At 35.0% G+C, this 22896-nt stretch overlaps 1 protein-coding gene across 5 annotated transcripts in view; it reads left to right on the top strand.

The window, feature by feature from the left end:
• Gabra4 (gamma-aminobutyric acid type A receptor subunit alpha4) overlaps positions 1-16983 on the top strand; it is a 60553-nt gene extending 43570 nt beyond the window's left edge. For 4 of the 5 annotated variants that reach the window (XM_042678184.1, XM_042678187.1, XM_042678186.1 and 1 more), the window contains one exon: positions 16450-16983. In XM_042678184.1, the coding sequence (XP_042534118.1) occupies positions 16450-16983 (534 nt within the window). The remainder of the gene's footprint in view (positions 1-16449) is intronic. The other variant, XM_042678189.1, reaches the window with a different exon arrangement.
• Positions 16984-22896: the final 5913 nt, after the last annotated feature.

Genomic DNA, 22896 nt, shown 5'->3' with positions numbered 1-22896 from the left:
TCTTGTGCATTATCTAAACACTTCTGTTTTAGCTCTATTTTGTAAAGCAGTAATATCCTATTTTGTAATGCCACTGAGTTCAGCTGATTTTTTAAAGGATATTCTAAAATTTAATCATATTTGTTGACCTAAGTGAAAATATATGGTGGATGTGAGAGGAGAGCAGTACAAATCCAAGTATTATATCCTGGAATGAACACTCTTATTTGGAGTATAATCCTTCTTAATAGATCTGATTTAGCACTGTGTAGTACAGCCTAACTCATTGTAGAACTGTTCATCTCAGAAATTACTACATGAAATAAAACATCATGTATGTTTATTCTGGGCCAATGTGCAGCACAGTAGACTGAGCACAATCATACCTTCTCAGCAAAGCAAGCAATAATACCTAATTTGCTTCTTTTTTCTCACTGTCTCACCATAATGTTCCTCTCCAGTTTGAAAACTCTCCACAATCCGATTATTTTGTTTACACCACAGTAATCTTTCTTCATGTCATTAATATCCTATTTTCTAGCTAAAGGTCTCCTTGTTTAGGATGATTGTTTGATAGACTGACAAAGGATAAAAATGTGATTGTTTTAATGGTTTAAGTAGAGTGAAATCTCAACTGGAATCTTGGGAGGTTTCAATTCAGTTGGACAGGATTCTGGGTCTAGCAATAGTTGATTTCACTATTACAATAATTTTAAATAGTGCTAATAGGATTTTTTAAAATGAGTCAAATTTCTTGATGTATTGACATACATACGATAAAGTAAGATGAAAAGAACACATCTTCAAGAGGGACATATATAAAAGGAACTTTTATAATCACCATTCCATTAATGCTACCATTTTTACACACTTAGATATTGGCTATCAGCCCAGCACCCATGTAAGGCATGTTAGTGAGGATGTTTTAGCATAATCCTAGCTCCAGACCCTTTGACTTAGATTGTATGAGACACTCTGAGCTAAGTCCAGTCAACCTTCAAATCCATGAGAGATGGTCATTGTGCTTTATATGAACATATGACAACAAAACAATGAAATTTAATGAAGTGTTTTAAGAATGGGGCAGATAGATGAGAGAATGATATAGGAGGGTACATTTGATTGTAGTTCATTACATATACATGTAGAAGTGTTTCAATGAAACCTCATCTACACAACTAATGTACATTAATTTTTTTTAAGTCTTAATAAAAATGAATTGTATTCTGGGCACTGGTGGCTCACTTCTGTAATCGTAGCTACTCAGGAGGCTGAGATCTGAGGATTTGGTTTGAAGCTCCCAGAAAGAAAAGTCCCTGAGAGACTCTGATCTCCAATTAACCACTCAAAAACCAGAAGTAGAACTGTGGCTCAAAGTGGTAGAGTAAAATAAAAATAAAAATGATTGTGGTTGCTTTCAGCCCATTGTTTGGGGGATGATTTGGTATGCAGCACTAGCTAATTGGGAAACACATGCTCTCAAATCAAATATACCAATGTTTTTCTTGCTAATGGATGATATCAGCCAAGATCTACGTATTTCCCAGTTGTCTTTGTTCATCTTACTGTTTAATCTGGAAGACTGCAGGTATTCCCAAGAAATATGAATTTCCCTCCTTTCCCTCCTCTCATCTTCCATCTTTCTTGTTCATCTGTCCCTTCTTGACATCCTTCTTCCTGTCCCTTTGGTCTTGTTTTTCTCCTCCTTCCTATTTAAATTCAACGGAATGCAGCTGCTGTTGTGGTAGGCCATTTCAAATGGAATATGTTAGCACCAGGTGTGGATTTAATTGGACCTTTACTTAGCACACAGGCAGATAGAAGTCAGAGTGGCTCCCTCCCCCCCCCCCCCCCCCCCCAGTGAAAACTGCTGAATCACTGATTCCAAAATCAGCCTAAAATATGCTCAGACCTTTCACAGACAAGAGTATGGGATGTGATCAAGTTGTGTTGGGGGAAGAGAGTGGGGGTAAACTAAAATGTTTTAAAAGTCATGTTTCTGGCTGTTCGTGGCGAACATTATCTGAATTCAGTGCAAACAAAAAGTATCTTAAAAGGCTCAATAAAGGAATGCAGGCATGAGCAACATGTTATTTGTAGGAATGACATACATTATCTCCTTGGCAACTGCAGGGTGGCATACAATTTGGCACTCTGTGTTGTGTCATCCTGGGTGCCTGGAAGTCACTGTTTCCTATGGAAACAAAGGAAAAGAATAACATGAGGAAAAGAGGTTGGATTTCAGGATGCTAAAAACGTGTTTTAGAACCAAGGGGCCAGCGGGCTTCCATGGTATTACTAACACTCAAAATGGCATTGAATTTTCATGTATTAATTTCCTAATGCTTTAGAATATGGAATAAATTCAAATGATTTCTGGGCCCTGCTGAGCTTCTGATTCAAGCTCTCTGGTCAAATGGTGACAAGATATTTGTGTGGATCAGGGTCTCAGACTTATGCACACTTTTTTAAATCTATTTATTCCACAAGTGCTTGCTGGATGTCTTAATTTGGGCCAGGCGCTCTGCTAGGTATTGAGACTGTGGAGGCCACTTACTTTATGTCTCACAATCATCCTGCCATATCCATGGCACTTTATGGCATTTCCATATTTGAAATGAACCAATAATTTATCAAACATCCACTTAGGCCCACTTTGGAGAATCTATTATATTGGGAGCTAAGAGGGCATTACTCTAGTTGATGGGGCACAACCCAATCCTCATCATGACCTCTCTTTGGCCAGTGACTTCTGAGACCTTTTAAAGATATAGTCAGCTTGTTTTCATCAATAATCTCCAAGTAAATGGCTCCAAAATATTTATAGTAGTGACTCACATTCAATGTAATTTCATTTGATCAGTCATTTAGCTGAAAATTGAATTGTCTCAAAGAAGGAAACTTCAGGTTGCAATACCACTGGCTAGATTCTAAAAGTTTCCACTTAAGGGAGACTGAAAAAGATATCAGCATTCTAAAGTGCTACAAGGGCAGCCTAAAGGAATGGCATGGGGGCTGGCTGAACAGAGCAAGAGAATGATCTGGCTGCATGAGGCTCATATACCACCAGTACACTTCTGTAATTTCCCTCCCCAAAATGGTGCTTGACAAAAGGAATGGAAGTTGACCGTGGAACAAACAGTTGGCTTCAATAGTCTTTTTATTTCCAAAGGATAATGTTGCCTCTCATGGATCTGCTTAGTAATCCTGAAGTATTGCTTTGAATATATATTCTTCATTCATTTCTAACTTGATCATGGCACAAAGTGAGACATTTATCCACATTTCTGATGCCTGTGAAGGAATGACTTCTGGACTATTACTGTCCACCCAGGATCCTGTGAAGGTCTGTGGCCTTTCCACACAGTGATTTCAGGATTTTTCCAGCTCAGATAATATGCATGATTAAAAACAATCATTCAATATTAAAATTAACAACCAAATTTCACTTCCTTTTTTTTTCTCCCACAGGGGCTTATTTTACTACATCTTCTCTAAGAGCAGTATTTCAGCTTAGAATTTTCTTGAGTTTGTAGAGATATTCATGGAAGATTTAAATAGCACTGCAGCTGTACAGAAAAGCTGTTCTAGTATGTGCTTTGAAAATCAGCTTTTCAATAAACGATAGCTTTAGAACTATGATTGAGAGGGAAAAATGAGTCTTGTTAAACACGCGATTGTAGCCATTGCTTACATGCTCCAAGCAGCTTGAAGAAGAGGCTCACATAAATTTCTCATTTCTTTGTTTCTGCAGAGACAGATTAGTGCCCATTGGTCTCATACCTTTCCTGATTGACACTAAAGGGCAAGAGGAGGTGGACGTTGGTCCAGAAAGTGACTCTCTCCTGCTCAGTAGCAATTATTAAGTCATGCTTTTCAACAGACAGATGTATGAAAAAGGAGAGCAATGGCATTTCATTCTGGCTATCAGTTAATATTCCAGGATTGACTCATTAAACAGTCCATTAACTACTATAGTAGCCCAGGAAGTGTAATCTGGATAGAATAAATACCTGTCATCTGGTTTGCAAGTGAATTTAAATGTGCTTCCTTTGGTAGTATAGCTTTCCCAACTATGTATCTCCTGAGACACATTGTGTGAAACTTTTTTTTTTGAAATTTCAAATATGCAGGAGGGAATGGTTTCGTTGATGTATTTTATCCAGGCTACTCATTATTTATTTAGTATTTATTCATTCGACTTATTTATATTGAGTACTTTCTTCTGTTTGGTACTGCGGGAGTCAATGAGGAAAGGAAAACAGTAAGATACCACATAGCCGTAAGAAACTCACAGTTGGGAAGGCTGTTCACAAAAGTATGGTAAACACTAGGCCTCCAAAAGCACTAGAATAAAAATGTTATGGCCCTGATTGGAGTTTCTATAGTAGGAAATATGATTAGTGTGTTAATGGGGTATGAAGTTATACTTTTCCAAGAAAGCAATGCTTATATTCCATCTGGGATGATATTAAAGGAAGGCAAAAAAGATGGAGAGAAGACAGTGTACAGAGTGCAAAGCAAGGGTCTATGGTTCAGGCTGGTAGGACTTAACTAAGGCATCGTGCTTAGAGTCCAGGTGTTTTCATGTGGGTTCCCTAAAAGCTGTGTCATACTCGCTTGCAAGGCATTTGCTTTTGACATGATCCCAAGGAGCATTATAAGGCAAGTGAGATGAAAAGGAAGAAAAGTGAAATCAGAGATCATAAGAAGCATGGTCACAGGAGATTCAGAACTGTCCCACTGGTGAGACGTTACATAGAAGTTCGAGTACATGCTTATTCTTATCTCTTGATTAGCTTTACTCAGGTACATATATTTCATTGAAGTCATATGTACTTAAAGTAAACAGTTCAAAATCAATTAATCAATTATCTTATCTCTCTTTATATATATAGTTGACCACATATTTCTCTCTCCACACACACACACACACACACACACACACACACACACACACACATACATATATATGTTTTCTGGTGAGAACATTTAGTCTATGCTCCTTAGAAAATTTCAAGTATAACCTATTATAATCCTTCTGCAGTATATTTGATCTTTAGAACTTATTCATCTTTAAAAAACCCCAAAACTTAGTATCTTTTTGTCCCTTTCTGCCTGCATCTGTGAATGCAACTCTTTTTGATTCTGTACATGTGACATTGCAGTATTTCTCTAACTCTACTATTTCTGATCTATCTCCCCTACTTTAGCTAAGTCCTTGCTATTAGAACAACCCTAAGGCAGAAAAGGTATTATACCATCAGCCTAGCTGAAATAAACTCCTGAGCAAAATGAGTGAATATGGAGCAAGTACCGTATCTCTATCTACATTAGGGTGTCTGGGGCAGCTGAGAAGAGGATTCAGGGAAAAAGGATGTAAGGCTGGACTAGGAAGTAGTTTCTTCATCATGTAGAATATTAAGCCTAGTAAGGTTGTTTTCCCCTGAAAACAGCCAGCTGCCTCTAAGAATGTTTAACTAAGAAAGTGACGAGTTGAGATTTATAGTGTTAATATTATTTTAATAGCATGTAGCAAATGGACGTATACAAAGGTATTAGGTCTGAGAATGTTAATATTCATAGGATAGCCAGGTGAGAAATATGAATGCCTTTACAATTATTATGGAAAATCAGACAGAGAAGATGTGAGGAAAATGGATGGAATATAAGTAATCAGAAAGAGGCAAGAATCACTGACGTTTTATGACTTTGAGAAGTTATCTTAATAGTGTATGAATTTCTATGATCAATAATAAGTGTTTGGGAAACCCATTTTGTTCATCAGCTATAAGAAAATTTGCTCATAGATCATAGTTTGTACATGAGCAAAAAAGTAAATTCCATAGGCATAGGAATTGTTAGCTCTTCAATTTTTTATCTGCAGAGCCAAGAACATGTATGCACCCTCCTTAAATAATTGTTGTATAATTGAATGTATAAATTTGTGGATGGATAAATGAAAGTTTGATGTACTTCTGAGTACATATGCATGATGTCCTTCTGGATATATGGGTCCAGAGGTTGGAAAAAATTTGGAGAATTGCCCTTAAGACATTGATACAAAGATTATATATAATCAACAACACTGGACAAGCTCATTCACTAAAAATGGAGAAAATGGATATGGCTGAGGAATAAAGCCATGGAAAGATAACATTTTAGGAGTAAATAGAAGAAGAACACCTCATTACTAGAGTCCAAGAAAGGTGAATGGGACATTATCAGCATATGGAATCATAGGGGAAATTTCAAGAAAGAAGATCAAAGTGTTAAATGCTATTGAGACAGTAAGAAAGATCCTGATTTTAAAAAGTGCTTATCATCTAAACCATAAAAAGCTTCAATAGAGAGATGAGGGAAGAGACAATAATGAGTTGAAGTGTAAACAGCACAGGAAAAAGTAGAAACTGTAAGCTTAAATCTTTTCCTCCCAAATTGGCAATGGCAGATAGTAATAAATGGAAGGGATCAGGGTCGGAAGCATTTTAGGAATATTTTTTGACTAGTTGTAATGTGAAAGAAGTTTTAGTGTGTTACAGTTTGAGAAAAATGCAATTTTTAAAATTTCAAATATGATTAACCAGAATTATATCCACAGGAATCCTGATTTTTATGCTTCTCTTGAAGCATCCATTAATTCAACAGAAAATTTGAAATGAGAGCTCTTAATTTTCTCTTTCTACACTTGGCATGTCTGGGCACATTGTTCTTAGCATTGATCCCCTTAGGAGTAAAGCTGATTTTCTCCACTTAGAAGTAATAAATAATTATGAAACTGTGACTCCTCTGTACATCACCTTTATAATAGCTATAAAAATAAAAAGGAATAATTGTGCCTGTAAAAATAACAAATAAGATAAAATATGAACAGGGCAGAGCTGACCACATATCTCTAGCATTTTGTAAGGATAAAGACTCTTTCTCCATTTCATGTCTGGCTGTGTTAAAAAATATACAGTGAACATCTGAGAATAGAAAATAGAATGAATATAGAAATATTTTAGCCCACAAGGGCTATCTACATAGTTGTTTTAGCAAATGAGATGGTAACAGTATAATAATATTTACCAAGTACCGATCATTTACTATGTTCTAGGCAATACAATTAAGCACTTTATATTAAGATTCATTAATAACCCAAAGAAGTAATAATTATTGCTGTCCTCACAATACCTAGGAGAGATGTAAAGCATAGTCTAAATAAATTCCCTAAAGGTACACAGCTGGTAGGTAGTAGAATCTAAAACTTGACCTACCTAATTTCAGAATCTATAGTTCTCATTTTGGCTTTCAATAACAATATATTGCTATATAAGAATGGTAATGATATTTGATAGCTTTTGGGTTTAGGATTTGTTTTATAAATGTTAATAGAGGGTACGTTTCTCTTGTTGCTTACCAAATACGTGGGTCTTCTAGTTGGCGGCCTGCCTAGCTGAAGTGGTTATCTTGGTGGTGTACATTAATGTGCTGATGAGCCATTTGCCATAAATTGCATCTCAGCTACTGGTTCAATTTATACTAAATTTGCAATCTGCCTTTACTGAAGTGCAAAATTGGCTTTCTTGTCATAAAGTGGTAGAACATGCAAAATAGTCTAATACCTTATTTTCTAGCTCAAGGAAGATTAGCTAGGCTCAGAGAAAGTTTCAATTTTTTTTTTCTGTTTGGATGAACAGCTGTTTCAGCATGAGAGCCTTGTTAAGTGTGGAATGGTTTTGACAATGCCCCATTTGGAAATTAGCTGATATCATGGGGCTTACTCCTCAGGACAAGTAAAATCATTTTCTGGAAAATATCCAAATGACTTGAGCTATTTTGAGAGTTGTCAGCTTGATAATGAAGTGTCATGGTCGGAGGCGAATTTGTTCTGCTGACAATATGCTATTTTGCTATAGATGGTGTAGACATATAAGGAGTTGTGTTAATAGGATAATGCAACCTGTTGCTTTCTGACTAATTTACTGTGATTTATGTGTAAAGACTAAGGATGGGGATTAATTAAAAAATATAAGAGACTATTCAAGGGTAGATGTGATGTTAGATGCCTATAATCCCAACACTTAGGAGACTGATGCAGGTAGATTGAGAGTACAAAGAGAGGGTCTGCCTCAAGAAAGTTTCTATAATTATGATGTAATAATTACTTTTCTGCTGCACATACATGTATATGTGCACTGACCTTTTCCATAATTTGAGACATGCGTAGCTGAACTAAACTTTTCACTTTATAGAAAATTACATGTTGTGAGAATCATTCCCAAGTTGGAAACTTCATTCCTTTGGGGTATGAATTTGATTTGGTGTGTTCCATCAGCTTTATAATAAGTTTTGAAATAAATACCTTTCAAACTTAAAAGTTTAAAAACAGGTTTTTGAAGTACCAGATTCAAACTTAAGAAAGAATTTGGGAGAACAAGTTGAGGAACAGTTTATTTCTTGCAGGAGAACATCGTGAAAGTATTTTTATCAGAAGGAAAATGTACATTTTGAGTGGTGATGCTGAGTCATTTCTAAAATAACTCAAAGGGAAAGTTTCTTCAATTGAAAAAATATTTGCATAGCTAGATTGTATTTATCATTAAAATAAAGCTTTCAGCTGAATAAATCTTATAAATGTTGACCTATTTATCTAAATATTTATTTAAGTTTGAGTGTGGAGAATACTTGTCATGTAAAAGTCTTAAGTACTTCGTGACAAACATCAAAGAAGTAGGAGGAATGACATGAATGGAAATAAGAACCATCAAGAATGCTAGCGAAAGTCTTAACATTTACCAGAAGTAGGTGTTACCTAACCAGATATTGGTATAACCAGATTTTGGTAGAATACAAAGAATTAGTATCCCACCAAACACTGTAAGTGTTTTATCTTATAGTCAAAACCACACGCTTTGATTCAATTCTAAAATTGATTCAATTCTAAAATTCATGCTGTTAATGAGTGCTATTTATCTATTCAGATTGTTGTAAACATATTTCAGGCAAAATCCTTTGTGCTTATATATGTATATGTATACACACACACACACACACACACACACACACACACACACACACACACACACACACATATATATTAGCAGCTTCCAACTGTCTTCTAAAATGGTCAAGGGTACTCAAATTATAACTCTAATGTATTTTACTTGAGTGAGCTTAGGAGAGATGCCCAACTGTATCAGTCTTTAGTGTTGTTGTTGGCAAAGGAGAACATTGATACTATCTTGAGTTGTAGGAACTATGTATATAATTTTTTAAAGCAACTTAGTGCCTTGTTGGCCCCTAGTAGGTGCTCAATATAGTGTGGCAATGTAGATGAGGTTCAAAATCTCTGTCTAGGAAGTGTGCTATTAGACAGTAATTACATTAGAATAGAATGTAAAATATTGCCTTAATGGTTAATTTCAAGAGGAAAAGGGAAAGAGGTTTTACACCTTCAGAAAACCTCAAATTTTTTCTTGGCAAGGAAATTTGTTGTCCTGATTTTACCGAGAAAAATCTTTGAAAAGTTGTTCACGCTAACAGCAAGACTGGCATTGCCTTCTTTTGGATGTAGAACCTTATCTGACCTAAATCAGGCTTTTCCTCTATAATATTTATCTGATATCTATACATGCTGAATGTTGTGAGAATTGCTTTGCATGTATCACCTTATTGATTCAATAGAAAGAAGGTACCATTGTTATTCCAGTAGCAAGAAGGATTTGGACATTCCAGAGATTGGAAAGCTTGCAAGAATCTCACTTCTGGTAAATAACAAATTCAATATTTGAATCCAGATCTGCCCTTCTCAGGGCCTACAATCCTAATCAATTAACCATTATTTGTAAATTTCTGATAACTGGACTCCTCACTATAACATAACCAATAAATGAACTTCTCACAAGGTCATTTGCCTAAGACTTTTTGAGTGTTTAACTAGATCCCAGATAATTCTTATAAGAATTCCAAATGGCAACGGTACTACTTTTTCTTCTAACTGAAAAAGTGTTGGTCCAATTCAGTGTTTGGGTTAGAGAACATTAACGGAATATCCTTTGTTTTTTTTTCCTTCTCCAGGGATATTTTACAGCATTGTTGAAAACATTTTCCAGCCTATGTAACATGCTGGAAACATCTACCAGGCAGTTAACTTGTGCTGTGACTAGTGGAGTCTCCCACAAAGTGTTTTCTCCCGTTGAAACCATACACTTAATATACAAAACATTTATAAATATGAATCTTCACACAACAAAATTAACCAGGAAACCACATCTTTCAAAGCACTCACAGTGTTTTAAAGCCTCAACTCTAAATATGGCAAAGGCAAAATGAATTTTTATGTCCTCTTCTTTTTTTTTGGTAATTTCAAATGGAATATATATATATATGTTTATTCAGTGCCTAATATGGAAATTAATATTTCTGTAACTTATGGAAACACACACTGAATTGAATGCTAACACTGGGAGAAAGAGAACTATAGCAAATAGGGAACTCAGAATTTTTATTTCTGCATACTTGAGTTCAATGTATATTGTAGTTCCTTTGTAACAATTTTTGAAATATTTAACATGTTTATTTGGAAATGATGTTTTCTGTTTTTTCATGATAGCATTTTCTAAAACTGCATCTGCTAACCTTCAATAAATCAGTACCTTGAAATTAAGTTTCAGTTGCTCTACGATACTTGTTTAACTTTTTTTAAATTAAAAGATGCATGGCTTCTCTCTCTAAATCACTGTTAAGATGGTTTTAAATGTCTGTAAAGTATTGGAAACTTATTTTTTTTGCCTGTGACATATTGATACTCTGGAAGATAAACCTGTTCATTATTAGCCTTGTTCATTTTTAATTTAGGAGGGTTAAATTACATTTTATTAAACTTCATTAGCTTCTCAAGCAAGCGATATGAATGTAGGTGCTTGCATTCTGCAAACCTAATCTTCATCGCTTTATCTCCTTGCTGGTAATGTAATACGTCGAGAAGATTTTTTTTTTTTTGCAGTTGATAATACTCCTTTAGAAAGTGTGTCAGATCATAGTCATGATTGATGTGCTGCTTGGATCTGCTCCTATTTGCCTGTTGCGGCTTTAATTTGTTGGTAATGTTTGAATCTGCCACCTCCCATCTCTAGCCCACCAGTTTCGTTGCTTCAGGCTATTGTGACTAATGACAAAATGATTTCAAACTAAATAATTCTTTAAAATTCAAATGAGGCCTAGGTGCTTTTCCTGTTTGAAACCACTGTGTATTTGCTGAATACTAATGGAGCTATGGAAGGCTCAATAATTTAGATAAAACAAAGCATCAATCTAACTGACACGTTAGTTGCTCCATAACTTGAAGGCTATAAATAGTAAGTACTGTGCCTGATTCCTCAGACCTTTTGTGATTCGTCATTATGAAAAAAATGATTATTTTTTTTAACATAGTTGACTTTGATAAAATTTAAAAAAATTGAAGATTAAGATGGAGATGTGGCTCGGTGGTAGAATGCCCATCTGAGTTCAAATCCTGGCACTGCTACTTCACTTGATGCAAAATAACTTGGGCCTGATTGGTGGAATGCAAAGGTCTGGGCCTTTAATCAAATTCTATTTTCTTTCATGTAGAGAATGAGGTAGACCATGGAGACTTAGGCATTCTTAATCAGACTTAGGATTGTTGAGTGAAAATAATTTATATGCTTCTAGGACTTTCTACAATATTCTAGAAATCTTCCCTATACAAAATAGTAATCTGCAGACTGGATATAAATTGTTAGTGATAGAAATTTAATGAAGGGTCTTGACTTCAATTGAAATATTAAATATGAAATCAGTTCCTCCTGTGTGTTTAGACTACACAACATTCTTTATCCTCTAGCAACTCACTCTAAAACTGGAAGATTGGAACTGTGTTTTCTAGTAGTCCAAACTACTTCTTCCATTCTCATAAATCCCTTGATTTGTTAATTCTTCTTTCTAGTCACCTTAGGCCTATCTCTCTTGTTTTACTCCGGCTCTCTTTCTTTAGGCATATTTTTCAAGGCTATGCTTGTATTTCTTTGATGTTTGCAACTTATTCAATAGATCTCATGAAGATATAACTTTAAACCCCTCAAAAACATAGCTGTGCTGGGCGCCGGTAGCTCACACCTGTAATCCTAGCTACTCAGGAGGCTGAGATCTGAGGATCACGGTTCAAAGTTAGCCCGGGCAGGAAGGCCCGTGAGACTCTAATCTCCAATAAACCACTAAAAAAACTGGAAGTAGCACTGTGGCTCAAGCGGTAGAGTGCTCACCTTGAGCTGAAGAGCTCAGGGACAGTGCCCAAGCCCAGACTTCAAGCCCCACCACCAACCAAAAAAACAAAAACAAAAGCAAAAACAAAAAGTACCCGTATAACATAAGAAGGACAGAGCAAAGGTTTTTTCTTTCAGAGTTGAGGGCGTGACTCAAGTAGGACAATGCTTACCTAGTGAGTGCAAAGCCCTGAGTTCACTCCCAGTACAGCCAAAATCAAATAAATATCCAGTCTCTGGGTGGCTCAGGTCTGTAATCCTAGCTACTCAGGAGGCTGAGTTTGTGAGGATAATGATTCAAAGGAAGCTGTGCAAGATTGTCTGTGAGACTTTGATCTCCAATTAACTGCCCCCTCCCCTGCCACACACAGACCAGAAGTAGAATTATGGCTTAAGTGGTAGCTATGGGCAAAAAAGCTCTGGGACAGTACCCAGGCCCTGAGTTCAAGTCCCAGGACCCACACAATAAATTAAAAAATTAATTTATTCATTAATGAGAGAATCACTTAGATGGAAAACTAGTTCAAATTTCTTATGAGGAATGGTAATTTATAAGCATTTTATGAGAAGTATATATGAAAATCCAATTGTAAAGTTTAAGTACGTAAGTGCTTAATATCATACAGGGGAGTAATACCATAAAGTTTGGTGATATTTGTACTAGACAGTAAGCTATATATTGACTTGTGGAGTTCACAATGTTTTGTTGCTAATCAAATATTTCATAGAAAAATCATACCTTGGTATATCATCCTTAAGAAGACCCAACGATCAATGTACCATTATAACGTTGCCTGCTTCTTGATTTCCTTGGTCTCAAAAAACTTTTCTTAACTACTGAAATGCATGACTTCATTATATAGATAGGTACAGTATGTTATATTCTTTAAATCCTCTTGTTCTACATTTGTAAGTAGAGAGGTTATTGAGTGTAGCCAATTAGCCTTGGTAGGTAACTCACCGTATGACTTCTGGCCAATCATAACTCTCCTGCTCTTAATTTCCTCTACCCCAAAATGAGGAGTTGTTAGAATATTTTCACACTGCAGGAGGGGCGGGTATTATTTTATTACTCGTTTTATAAGTTTTGAGGAATGCATGTGTCATTGTGAGGAGTGAAATACCTTGGCCCTTTAGCTCATGAGTGAAGTTAGGCAGCAGTGCCCCCTACAGGTCCTTAAGAGTTCTGGACAAAGAAGCCTTCTCATTATCTTAGAAGTTCTGAGCCTCTTCCTCTCACATGAGATGTTTCTATCAGAACCTTTGATATAAATATTCTGTCTCTCTTTTTGTATGATATTTAATTCACCATACTTTTTTTCTATCCAATAAATATTTACTTTTTCTGTCAAGTCTAGGATTCATTTGGAAGTTGTGCCAGTTCCTAATTAAGCCTGCGTAGGCCAGTTCATCTTCCCCTACCTTGGAAAGTCTTGTGTGTGTCTATTCTCAGCCAGCTGTTGGGTGATTTGGATGGCCTCCCTCGTAGAAGTGGTTCTGTTCCAAATGATTTCTTAACCTCCAGAAAGCTTGGCTAGGTTTATATTGTGATGGTGACAATGTTTTAAGAGAGAATGGAAGCCAAAAACTCTTGAGGCGAAAGATACACCATCATTTCCGCTCCACACTGTTGGCTAAAGAAAGAGTAAGGCATCTTGAGGAGTCATAGGCTCTGTCTCTGATGGAAGAGAACAACAAACATGACTATTGATTGACAAGGAATGGTACCATTTTTAAAAATCAGTGTACCATACAGAATATGATTCATAGGATTCCAGAAAGCCTCAGAAGCATAGTAGACTAGAGTGGATGAAGAGGAACTGAGATATTCTTATGCTTTGTTCTAAAGTGCAGTTAAGTTACTGGAGTCTGTTTTACTGTTTCTAATCTCCCTGGCAAAATCCACGAAGCAGCACCAGGCCAGAGTTTAGGCTGTTTATTCCATGCTTCTGAGGCAAGGCCTTTGTCAGTATTCTAGCAAACACATACTACACTAATGTTGGAATTTTCAAATCTGGGAAAATACATTATTCCTGGCTATACATGAGCATCAGTTAGTTTTTCCAATCCATTCAGCCATGATAGTTACTCCGCAGTTATAAACTGAGGTTTGCTTAACAAAACACTCGATAAGGACCTTCCTTTTAGTATTTTATCTTTGTTCATCATTCTCTTCTATGATGCTCTGCCCTGTGACTTGAAACTACTTTGGCCTCTCTGTACTCTCAATTCTATCTCCTATACCCAGGGAGTCTCCAGCATTTTCCTGAATTCCTCTTGCCCGTCCCAAAGCATGGAAACTCAAGTTTGTTTCTTCTCTCTTGGTCATTAAGAGTCCTATATTTAATGCACAGTGTCTTAAAAAGAATTGTTTTTCATATCTTGTCCAGTTTTCTTTTAGAATTAATTATAATTGGTTATTATTTGTTTTCATAAACAGAAATTTAAAATATTAGGACTAATTCGATGTTATTGTCAATGTACTTTGTAGAAAAAAAGTGTTAGGTAATTGATAATACTTTTAAGTTTGGTTGCAATTGTCTCCACTAAAATTAGGTTACAATTTCTCATTAGTCTGACTGCAGCCTGCTTAGAATACTCCAAACTGACCTAAAGAGTGTCTGTCTTGGCTCTGTATTTTGCCAAGTTGTTTTTGTTTCTCTTCTCATCAACCTGGAAGTCATAACTCCCAATATGAGAGATATGGATTGAACACTTAAAATGCTTGATGACTGTAATACTTAAAAACATTTTTAAATTCTGGATGAATAGAGATATTTGCAGAACATACCTTTCACATCACAATGAGTTCTCAATTAATTGTATGTCATTCACCTACTTCACATATTATCTGTGGGTTTTCTTCTGAAGCTGATTTCTTCCAGTAATACATTTATGAAATTTTCTTCTTCCTCTCTCTCCCCTCTACTTCTCCAGCTCTTCATCCACTATTTGTTTCAGAAGCTGGTAGGGAGATAAGATACTATATAACCTTAGTAGTTAGGGAGATAAGATACTATATAACCTTAGTAGTTAGGGAGATAAGATACTATATAACCTTAGTAGTTAGGGAGATAAGATACTATATAACCTTAGTAGTTAGGAGGACAAATTATGGCAAAAACTTCCAGTATTTTTGGAAGTCAGACATGATTATTTTAAGGATCAGCTGAGCAATTTGCTTTCCTTCATACTATAGACAATATATAATGAAATTTAGTTATTATATTTATCAATTTTAATTGGAATCAATTTTAAGGATTTACAATGCAAATTTAGCAAAATACAATCTTGAGCTGCCAACAAAATTTGGTGGAGAAAACTGAGTTATATTTTTATTTACTTTCTCCTTATTAATAATTTGAATTACAATTTGTTTGATGTTGATACTTATATGTGTAATCTAACCTTTTGTTTTAAATTAATAGTTATTTGTAGTTTCATTATCATGACATAAAACTAAATGTTAATATTTTTAGATTATTTTAATAATGTGTATGGTTGCCTAACAGTCTTTTATCAAAACAAATTTCCAGAATTTAGAAGTTAAGTTTTTAGTGCATTTTTATGGACTGTCTTGTACATATGTTTTTTTTTAGTGAGAGTCATTATTTTATTCAAAGGATTGAGGAATAATTGTGTTATGTTATACAATTCTTTTTTTCTTTTAAGTATACAATTCTTTTTTCTTTTATTATTATTATATTATTATCTTTAGATATACAAAAAGGAATTGTCATTTAACAAAGCAACTTATGAATATAATGCATCTTGATTATTTTATACAATGTCAGCTGTTCTTGTTTATAAATTAAATATAGTTTTGAAACATATATGACAAATCACAAAATATTATTAATCATGTAACTGAACAAAGTACTTGTATACCCACAGTCATGAACTTCTAAAATTAAATCAAATATAACCATAGTGCAAAAAAAGAAATTTCCTTACATATTTCAACCTTACTTATTTATTAGAATGGATCATATTTCAAAGTAGGAAAAACTTGATTCATACTTTTCAAGTATGTTAGATATTTTAAAGTTTAATGTAACCCTCTGGCTGAATGGCCAGAAGCATTATAAATAAAGGTTTCTGTTATGGACATGACTAATCACAAGTATTTTGTACCTTTAAAATTGTGAGTAAGTGTCCATACAATAACCGCAGCAGTATAATTTTGAATACACCTTTTCAGAACACAGATGCCAATTTGAACATGAGGAAAAGAACCAATGCACTGGTGCACTCGGAATCTGCTGCCAGCCGCAGGACTGAGGTCGGAAACCATTCCAGTAAGACTGCCACAGTTGTTCTAGAGCCATCCGAATCCACACCTAAATCATACTTAGCTTCCAGTCCAAACCCCTTCAGCCGGGCAAATGCAGCTGAGACGATATCTGCGGCCAGAGCCCTTCCATCTGCTGCCTCTTCTACTCCGAGCCGAACTGGGTGTGCCACGCCACAAGCTTCAGTAGGATCTGCATCGGCTCGACCTGGGTTTGGATCAAGACTGGAGCGGATTAAGACTACAGTCAATACTGTAGGGGCTTCCGGAAAGTTGTCAGCCACTAGCCCTCCCTCTGCCCCACCACCGGCTGGATCTGGAACAAGTAAAATAGACAAATACGCTCGTATTCTCTTTCCAGTCACATTTGGGGCATTTAACATGGTCTATTGGGTGGTTTATTTATCTAAAGACACTATGGAGAAGTCAGAGAGTCTAATGTAATTTTGTTGTGATAGCAGTTTCCTAAAAGATGATGACAATACAAACTCTTTTTAAATGTTTTTAAAGATAAGTATTCTTTGCTAAAGTAAAAATTCTATGTCCTATTTTTTTTTTTTCATTTAAAAACACAAGCCACATTCTGGGAGAGTTAACTAATAAGTCTGTAGTGAAGAGGAAGGGAATCATTTGTATTTGATGTTGGTAAAACAACTGTTTTAAAAGGATATATTCAGCATTCAAATGAGATGGAATACAGACCAGCTTGGACATTTGAAATTTGAGAAATAGGACGAGAGATCTGTGGTGCATATTTTATGCATCGAAATTTGAAAACAGACTGACAATTTTTTAAAGATACCCTATGAATATCAACCAGCACCCCAAATTTCCCTGTGGCACTGCCCTTAACCAGAATTATTTCCTGGAAATCATATGCAGAGACCTTTGGAGATCCACTGAGTGCCTGTAAACAAAGGACCTTACCTGTTAAGAAAAACATCAGTGAATGAAAACAGAGCAAATACAATACTAATCTATAGACTGAAACCTCTGCTGCATCAAAAAACAAACACACAGACAAGGGAAAACGCATTCCCTTTCACATTAGCCAAACACGAACATTAGCGGAAATATGAACCGTTGACTTGAAATTTTGCTTGGAGCCAAAGTTTAACTCATAGTTGGATTCTTTTTTCCTAGTAGCTCAGTTATGTACTGTATACATTTCCTTGATAGTTAGAGCCAGGAGCATACTGCACTCCAGGCACTGTGCTAGACCAACAGAAACACTTTGACCTTCACCTACAATATGACTGCAGTAGGGTAGGAGTCAATGCATGCTCAAGAACCACAATCTAGCAGAGGAGATTGCATTCTTTAATGAGAGAATAATCTAGTTAGAGTTTGACAACATATCCAAAATATCTGTTTCTTCTATATTGATAGAGGATAACAAGTACATTTGTTCACATAGCCACTTGGGGATAAGTAAATGTTAGTGTAATTTTTGCAATTGGTTTTCTAAACATGATGGAAATGCGGTACGGATTGTTCTGTAAGTAAAAAGCACCATCTACCTGAAAATAAAAATCGAATGGATTGCCTGTCTCGAATCTGATACAGATCACAGGTCATAGAATTTAATCAGATTCGCAGAATCATTAGAGATAAGAGCTCAACACCAGGTTCTTAGATGCTTCTCTCAATATAGAAAAATGCTAGCTGTTCAAAAACTAACTTTCTTGAAAGTTATTGTGTCCATCCGTCTGTACTTCTGGGAAGGTTTTTTGTATTTGTTTCCTTGGTGTTTTTGTGAGATTTTATAAGGTAAGTATTTACCATTAAAGAAGTAACAAAGGAAAGAGGGGGAAGAAAAATATCAGAGGCCTAGTTTGGGATGCCAGTGATTGTTATTCGATTTATCAAGATTCTCCTGTACTGATTTTCCTTTTCATTACATAGGCTTAACAACTAAATTGGATATCTTTCAGCTTTCTTATTCATATGCAGCTCAATTCAGGCCTTTTGTTGTTGTTGTTTTATTCTATATTTCTACTTGTTCTGGGTGTTTGTAAATCATGTTTTGAATGTTTTATGAGAACCTTTGACAGAAATGGGCACCTCCCAGAAACAATCCTGTTTTCTGAAAAAGAAATTATTTTAATTAATTGTCACTGACTTCTCTGTTGTTATATTGCCTTGTAATGGTGATATATGATACCTAAAATATATGCTACCTACATGAGTGTCAAATATTAATTATGAGTCACATTAGAAAATTCCTTTTGCTTATGCCTGGAGATACTTAAATAGAATCAACACATTTTAATACCGGAAGATGCTATAGAAATTATCTAGTCTAAATTATGCAGGCCCAATAAAATTGATGTGTATTGAACAGTGTAAAGTTACAAAATGTATAGTATACTTCTCATAAATTATTTTATGAATGTTTCTGTTTCTAGACTTGAAGAAACATGTAGAATTATAGATGGAAGCTAAGATCATTTATTATTACCAATGAAATAACTATTTCTTTGGTTATCTCTCTGGAGAAGAACACTTAGTCTTTGCTTTATCAATGGTCTGTCTTGGAATATTCTATTGGCATTCTTTTAAAAATATCTTTTAAAAGATATCTTTAAAAAATAGGATATTTTAAAAAAAAGTTTATATGCTTTAATAGCTTATAAAAGTAACCAATTTTAAATTGTAGACCAGCAATCCAAATGAACTCATGGCTTTTTATTGTTTTTATTGTGTGGTTTGTTCGTTTTGAGGCAGAGTTTTGCTATATAGCCCAAACCAACCTCTAACCTGCTATGTGGCTTAGAGAGTATTTGAACTTGTGAGCCTCCGGCCTCAGTCACCCTAGTGCTGGGATTACAGAAGCCACCATGCCCAGCATAGCATATACTTTGCACATGAAGATTTAGAATAAGGTGTTCACCTACACTGAAAGGACAGAATTACTCAAGGGTTCTCAATTGTTTATTTGAAGAATACATTTAGTAGAAAGTCTAGTCATTAGGAATGACTATTTCATTTGCACACAATGTTAATAGTATTATGAATGCTTTGTTTTTTTCTGACTGAATTCCATCAAATTAATTCAATAAATTTTATTTTAGTCATCATTTTCTGTCTTACCCAATAGCTCAAAGATACATTAAGCTAAACAGTGGGATGAAAATTTAGTCACTTCTCAACATTAAGAAAATCTCCAGAAAATAACTGGAGAATCGCAAATATCTTTGAAGAAAGAATAATGATTCTGACTGAGAATGAATACTTTATATGTTTCTATCAGAATTATTTTTACTTAGTACTAGTACAATATGTTTATCTAATTTTCAATTCCAAGTCACCACTAAATACTGTATAATCACTTCTAATTTTCTCCAGTCATGACTAGGTATAAAATAACTGGTTAAATGATTAATACACAGTTTACAATCACTTCCTTTTCTGTACATACATAGTCCTATGAGTGGCATACATTTTGAGCTGAGTCTTACAAATATTGAATTCAAGTAGGTAGAAAGTAGCATCAATGCATACATGAAATGAGTCATAGAAAAATTAGTGACATAGATAAAATTAGTTTTTGAAAGGTAATCTTTCAATCACTTACCAATTGACACATAAAATTGGGCACGGCTTTTTAAAATCTGTAAACTGATTGACTCTGCCTTACTAGTAAGAGAAAATAATAGCCCTCTATTCTTCAGATCCTATTTTCATTTCATCACCTCTGTTACAGTTGTGAATGTGAAGTTGTAAGTCAACGGAGAGATGGGTCACTTGTTTTTATATAGTAATCATATTGTGGTTTTAGGTCATTCACTTAGTCTCTCTAATACGATAACAAGGAAGAAATGGATTAAATAATACCTAAGATTTTTGTTAAGTTTTAATACTCTCCAATTCTCATAAAAATTGAATCATATGCTCCGTATTATAAACTACAGATAGATGATGGTATAAACCTATTTTACTTAATAACTTTAACCTGTATCCTACCTCTAAGTAACATTAGTATAAGAAACAAACAACAAAAACCCTCTTCAATTACATCAAGTGTATCTTCGAGAAAATTTTACTCTTTTAATATTAAAAAAACTGTTTGTTCCCTTTTAGTGGGGTAGTTCTCTTTCTAGTTCTTATTCACGTTTGCTCAGTGAGCTTTTTCCTTCCCAGGGTTGGGTTCCTGGGTGAACATTTAGATACACAAACAAAAGTAGCTCCTTCCCTCAGAGGAGGTCATGGCTGTGAAAACTGTTGCATAGATAAACAAGTATGGAGTGGAATAAATACATCAGCAGTACAGAACACAGCCAAAGTTAGGGTGCTATCATAAAAAAGTATTTTAAATCAGCGTTTTTAAAATTCAAAATTAACTCAAAAACCCATGCTAACAAATTATGCAAATCATAAATAAACAGAAAATCAGGGTCAATAATGTTTTCTTTTGGCTCAGTTTCTAGTATTTCTTGGGAGAGAATTGTTACAGAGGGTAGAAAAGAAAAAGATATGTAACTTTATGAATATTGGTGATAAGGAACAGAAAACGGTCGCCTCCAAGGATTCACAGAGATACTGAACTCAAACTGATGGAGGAATTCAGAGTTCTAGCCACCTTACACTACTTCCACAAACAAGTGAACAATAACTCATTTCTTTTTCTCACTACCTGAAAGATGAGAACATGTAGGTATTTGAAGTGTCAATGGAACCTCTTAATACAAACAGGGAAGGGAGGACTCAGGAGAGGTTGATTAAAACCACCTGTTGGGGTTACATAAGGGAGAAATTTGTATACATTTCTAAGAAGATGAGATTTGATTCAGAATAGTGGCAGTTTGTAGATAATGCAGGATAATTAAAATAAAACATTCTGTGCTTCTGTTTTAAAGAAATCACCTGATTGGAGGAACAAGAATCTAGAGATGGTAGAAAATTGAAATCACTTCTTGTCCTTTTCTAATTTTGACTTTTTGTTTTCTTCCTCCCCCCCCCTCCTCCCCCTCCTCCCCCTCTTCCTTCTCCTCCTTCTCCTCCTCTTCCTCTTCCTCCTCCTCCTTTTTTCTTCTTTCTTCCTCTTCGTCCTTTCCTCTGCCTCCTCCTTCCTCTTTTTAATTCAATGGTTTTATCATTTGGAGAAAATGATTGTTAAAAACAAAGACAAGCATTGCAGAATTTTAAAAGAATGTCATACCAAGGATTCCTATGATATAGATAACTTTGTATAGAAAAATAAATTAATTAAGAGATACAGTTTTATAAATGTGAGGAAAAATATTCCATATATACTGATACTAAATAAGTATTTTTGTGGTTTGATATGGGTTTTGCTATGTAGCCCTGGATAGCTTTGAAATTGTGATTGTCCTACCTCACCTTCCTGAGTGCTGGGGTTACAGGCAGACACTAACACACTAGATTTCTGAGCTTAATTTTATTTCAGCTAAAGAGCAGAATAAAACTGAAGAAATTATTTGTATTTATACAGTTTTTTTTCAAAGCAAAAAATTTTAGTGACTCTTTCTTTATATTCTAGATTCCAATCTTCATTTCAGGAATTTTCCTTTCTTTTGTATGTCTAAATAATTTTCTTTAGGAATACTCACTTTCTATTACTGTAATAATGTACAATCATTTTTTGCTCCTTTGCTATTTTTAAACTATTACCAACGATATTCAAATGAATTTTCAATTCTGGGGATTGTTTTGTAACTTCAAATATTCAACTTTCTCATGCTTCTACATTTTTCATTGTATTCTGTTCTCTGCCATTTTATTTTTTTAACCTTTTTTCCCCAACATTATTTATCTTCTTTGAGTATATAACTTTATTAATGAAGTCATATCTCTAGTTTTTTTGTGATTAGGCGGAACTATTTATATCAGCTTTCCCTCTTTTCTGGAAAAAACTGTTTCTATTCATCTGCATCATTATATCTTCATCCCTCTTTTGTTATCTGAACTCGGCTCTTTCTATTAATTATTGAACAGAATCAACTATTTGCTGAACTGTAGTGTGGGAGGTGGTAGGAGAATGAGTCAAATCAACCCACAGAAGCTATTTAAATTTCAGATTTTAAGCCCACCTCTCCAAATGTGTTTTATCTTCTGCCCAGGAACCATATTTCTGACATTTTGACAGTCAGGTGGCCAATGATGTTCACGCTGTAATCTTCTCACAGTTCTACTTTCCCTATGTTGTTTCTATATGCGTTCTTGCTGTTGCTCCCACTTTAAGCTAGAATTCTAGTTAGGTAGGTTGCTTTATGAAATGTCTGCTTTTGGCATTTTCTTCTTAATCTTATATCTTCTATTTGGGCCTATAGAATTGGAATCTTGTGGAAATGGAATTTGTTTTCCTTCTGCACGTGTATGCTCTGAGTACTGCCA

This window comes from Dipodomys spectabilis, unplaced genomic scaffold (assembly GCF_019054845.1).
Source record: "Dipodomys spectabilis isolate Male_0828 unplaced genomic scaffold, ASM1905484v1 ptg000043l, whole genome shotgun sequence".
Classification (NCBI taxonomy): domain Eukaryota; kingdom Metazoa; phylum Chordata; class Mammalia; order Rodentia; family Heteromyidae; genus Dipodomys; species Dipodomys spectabilis.
Note: the sequence above shows the minus strand (reverse complement) of the source record. Positions and strands in the feature narration are given on the sequence as shown.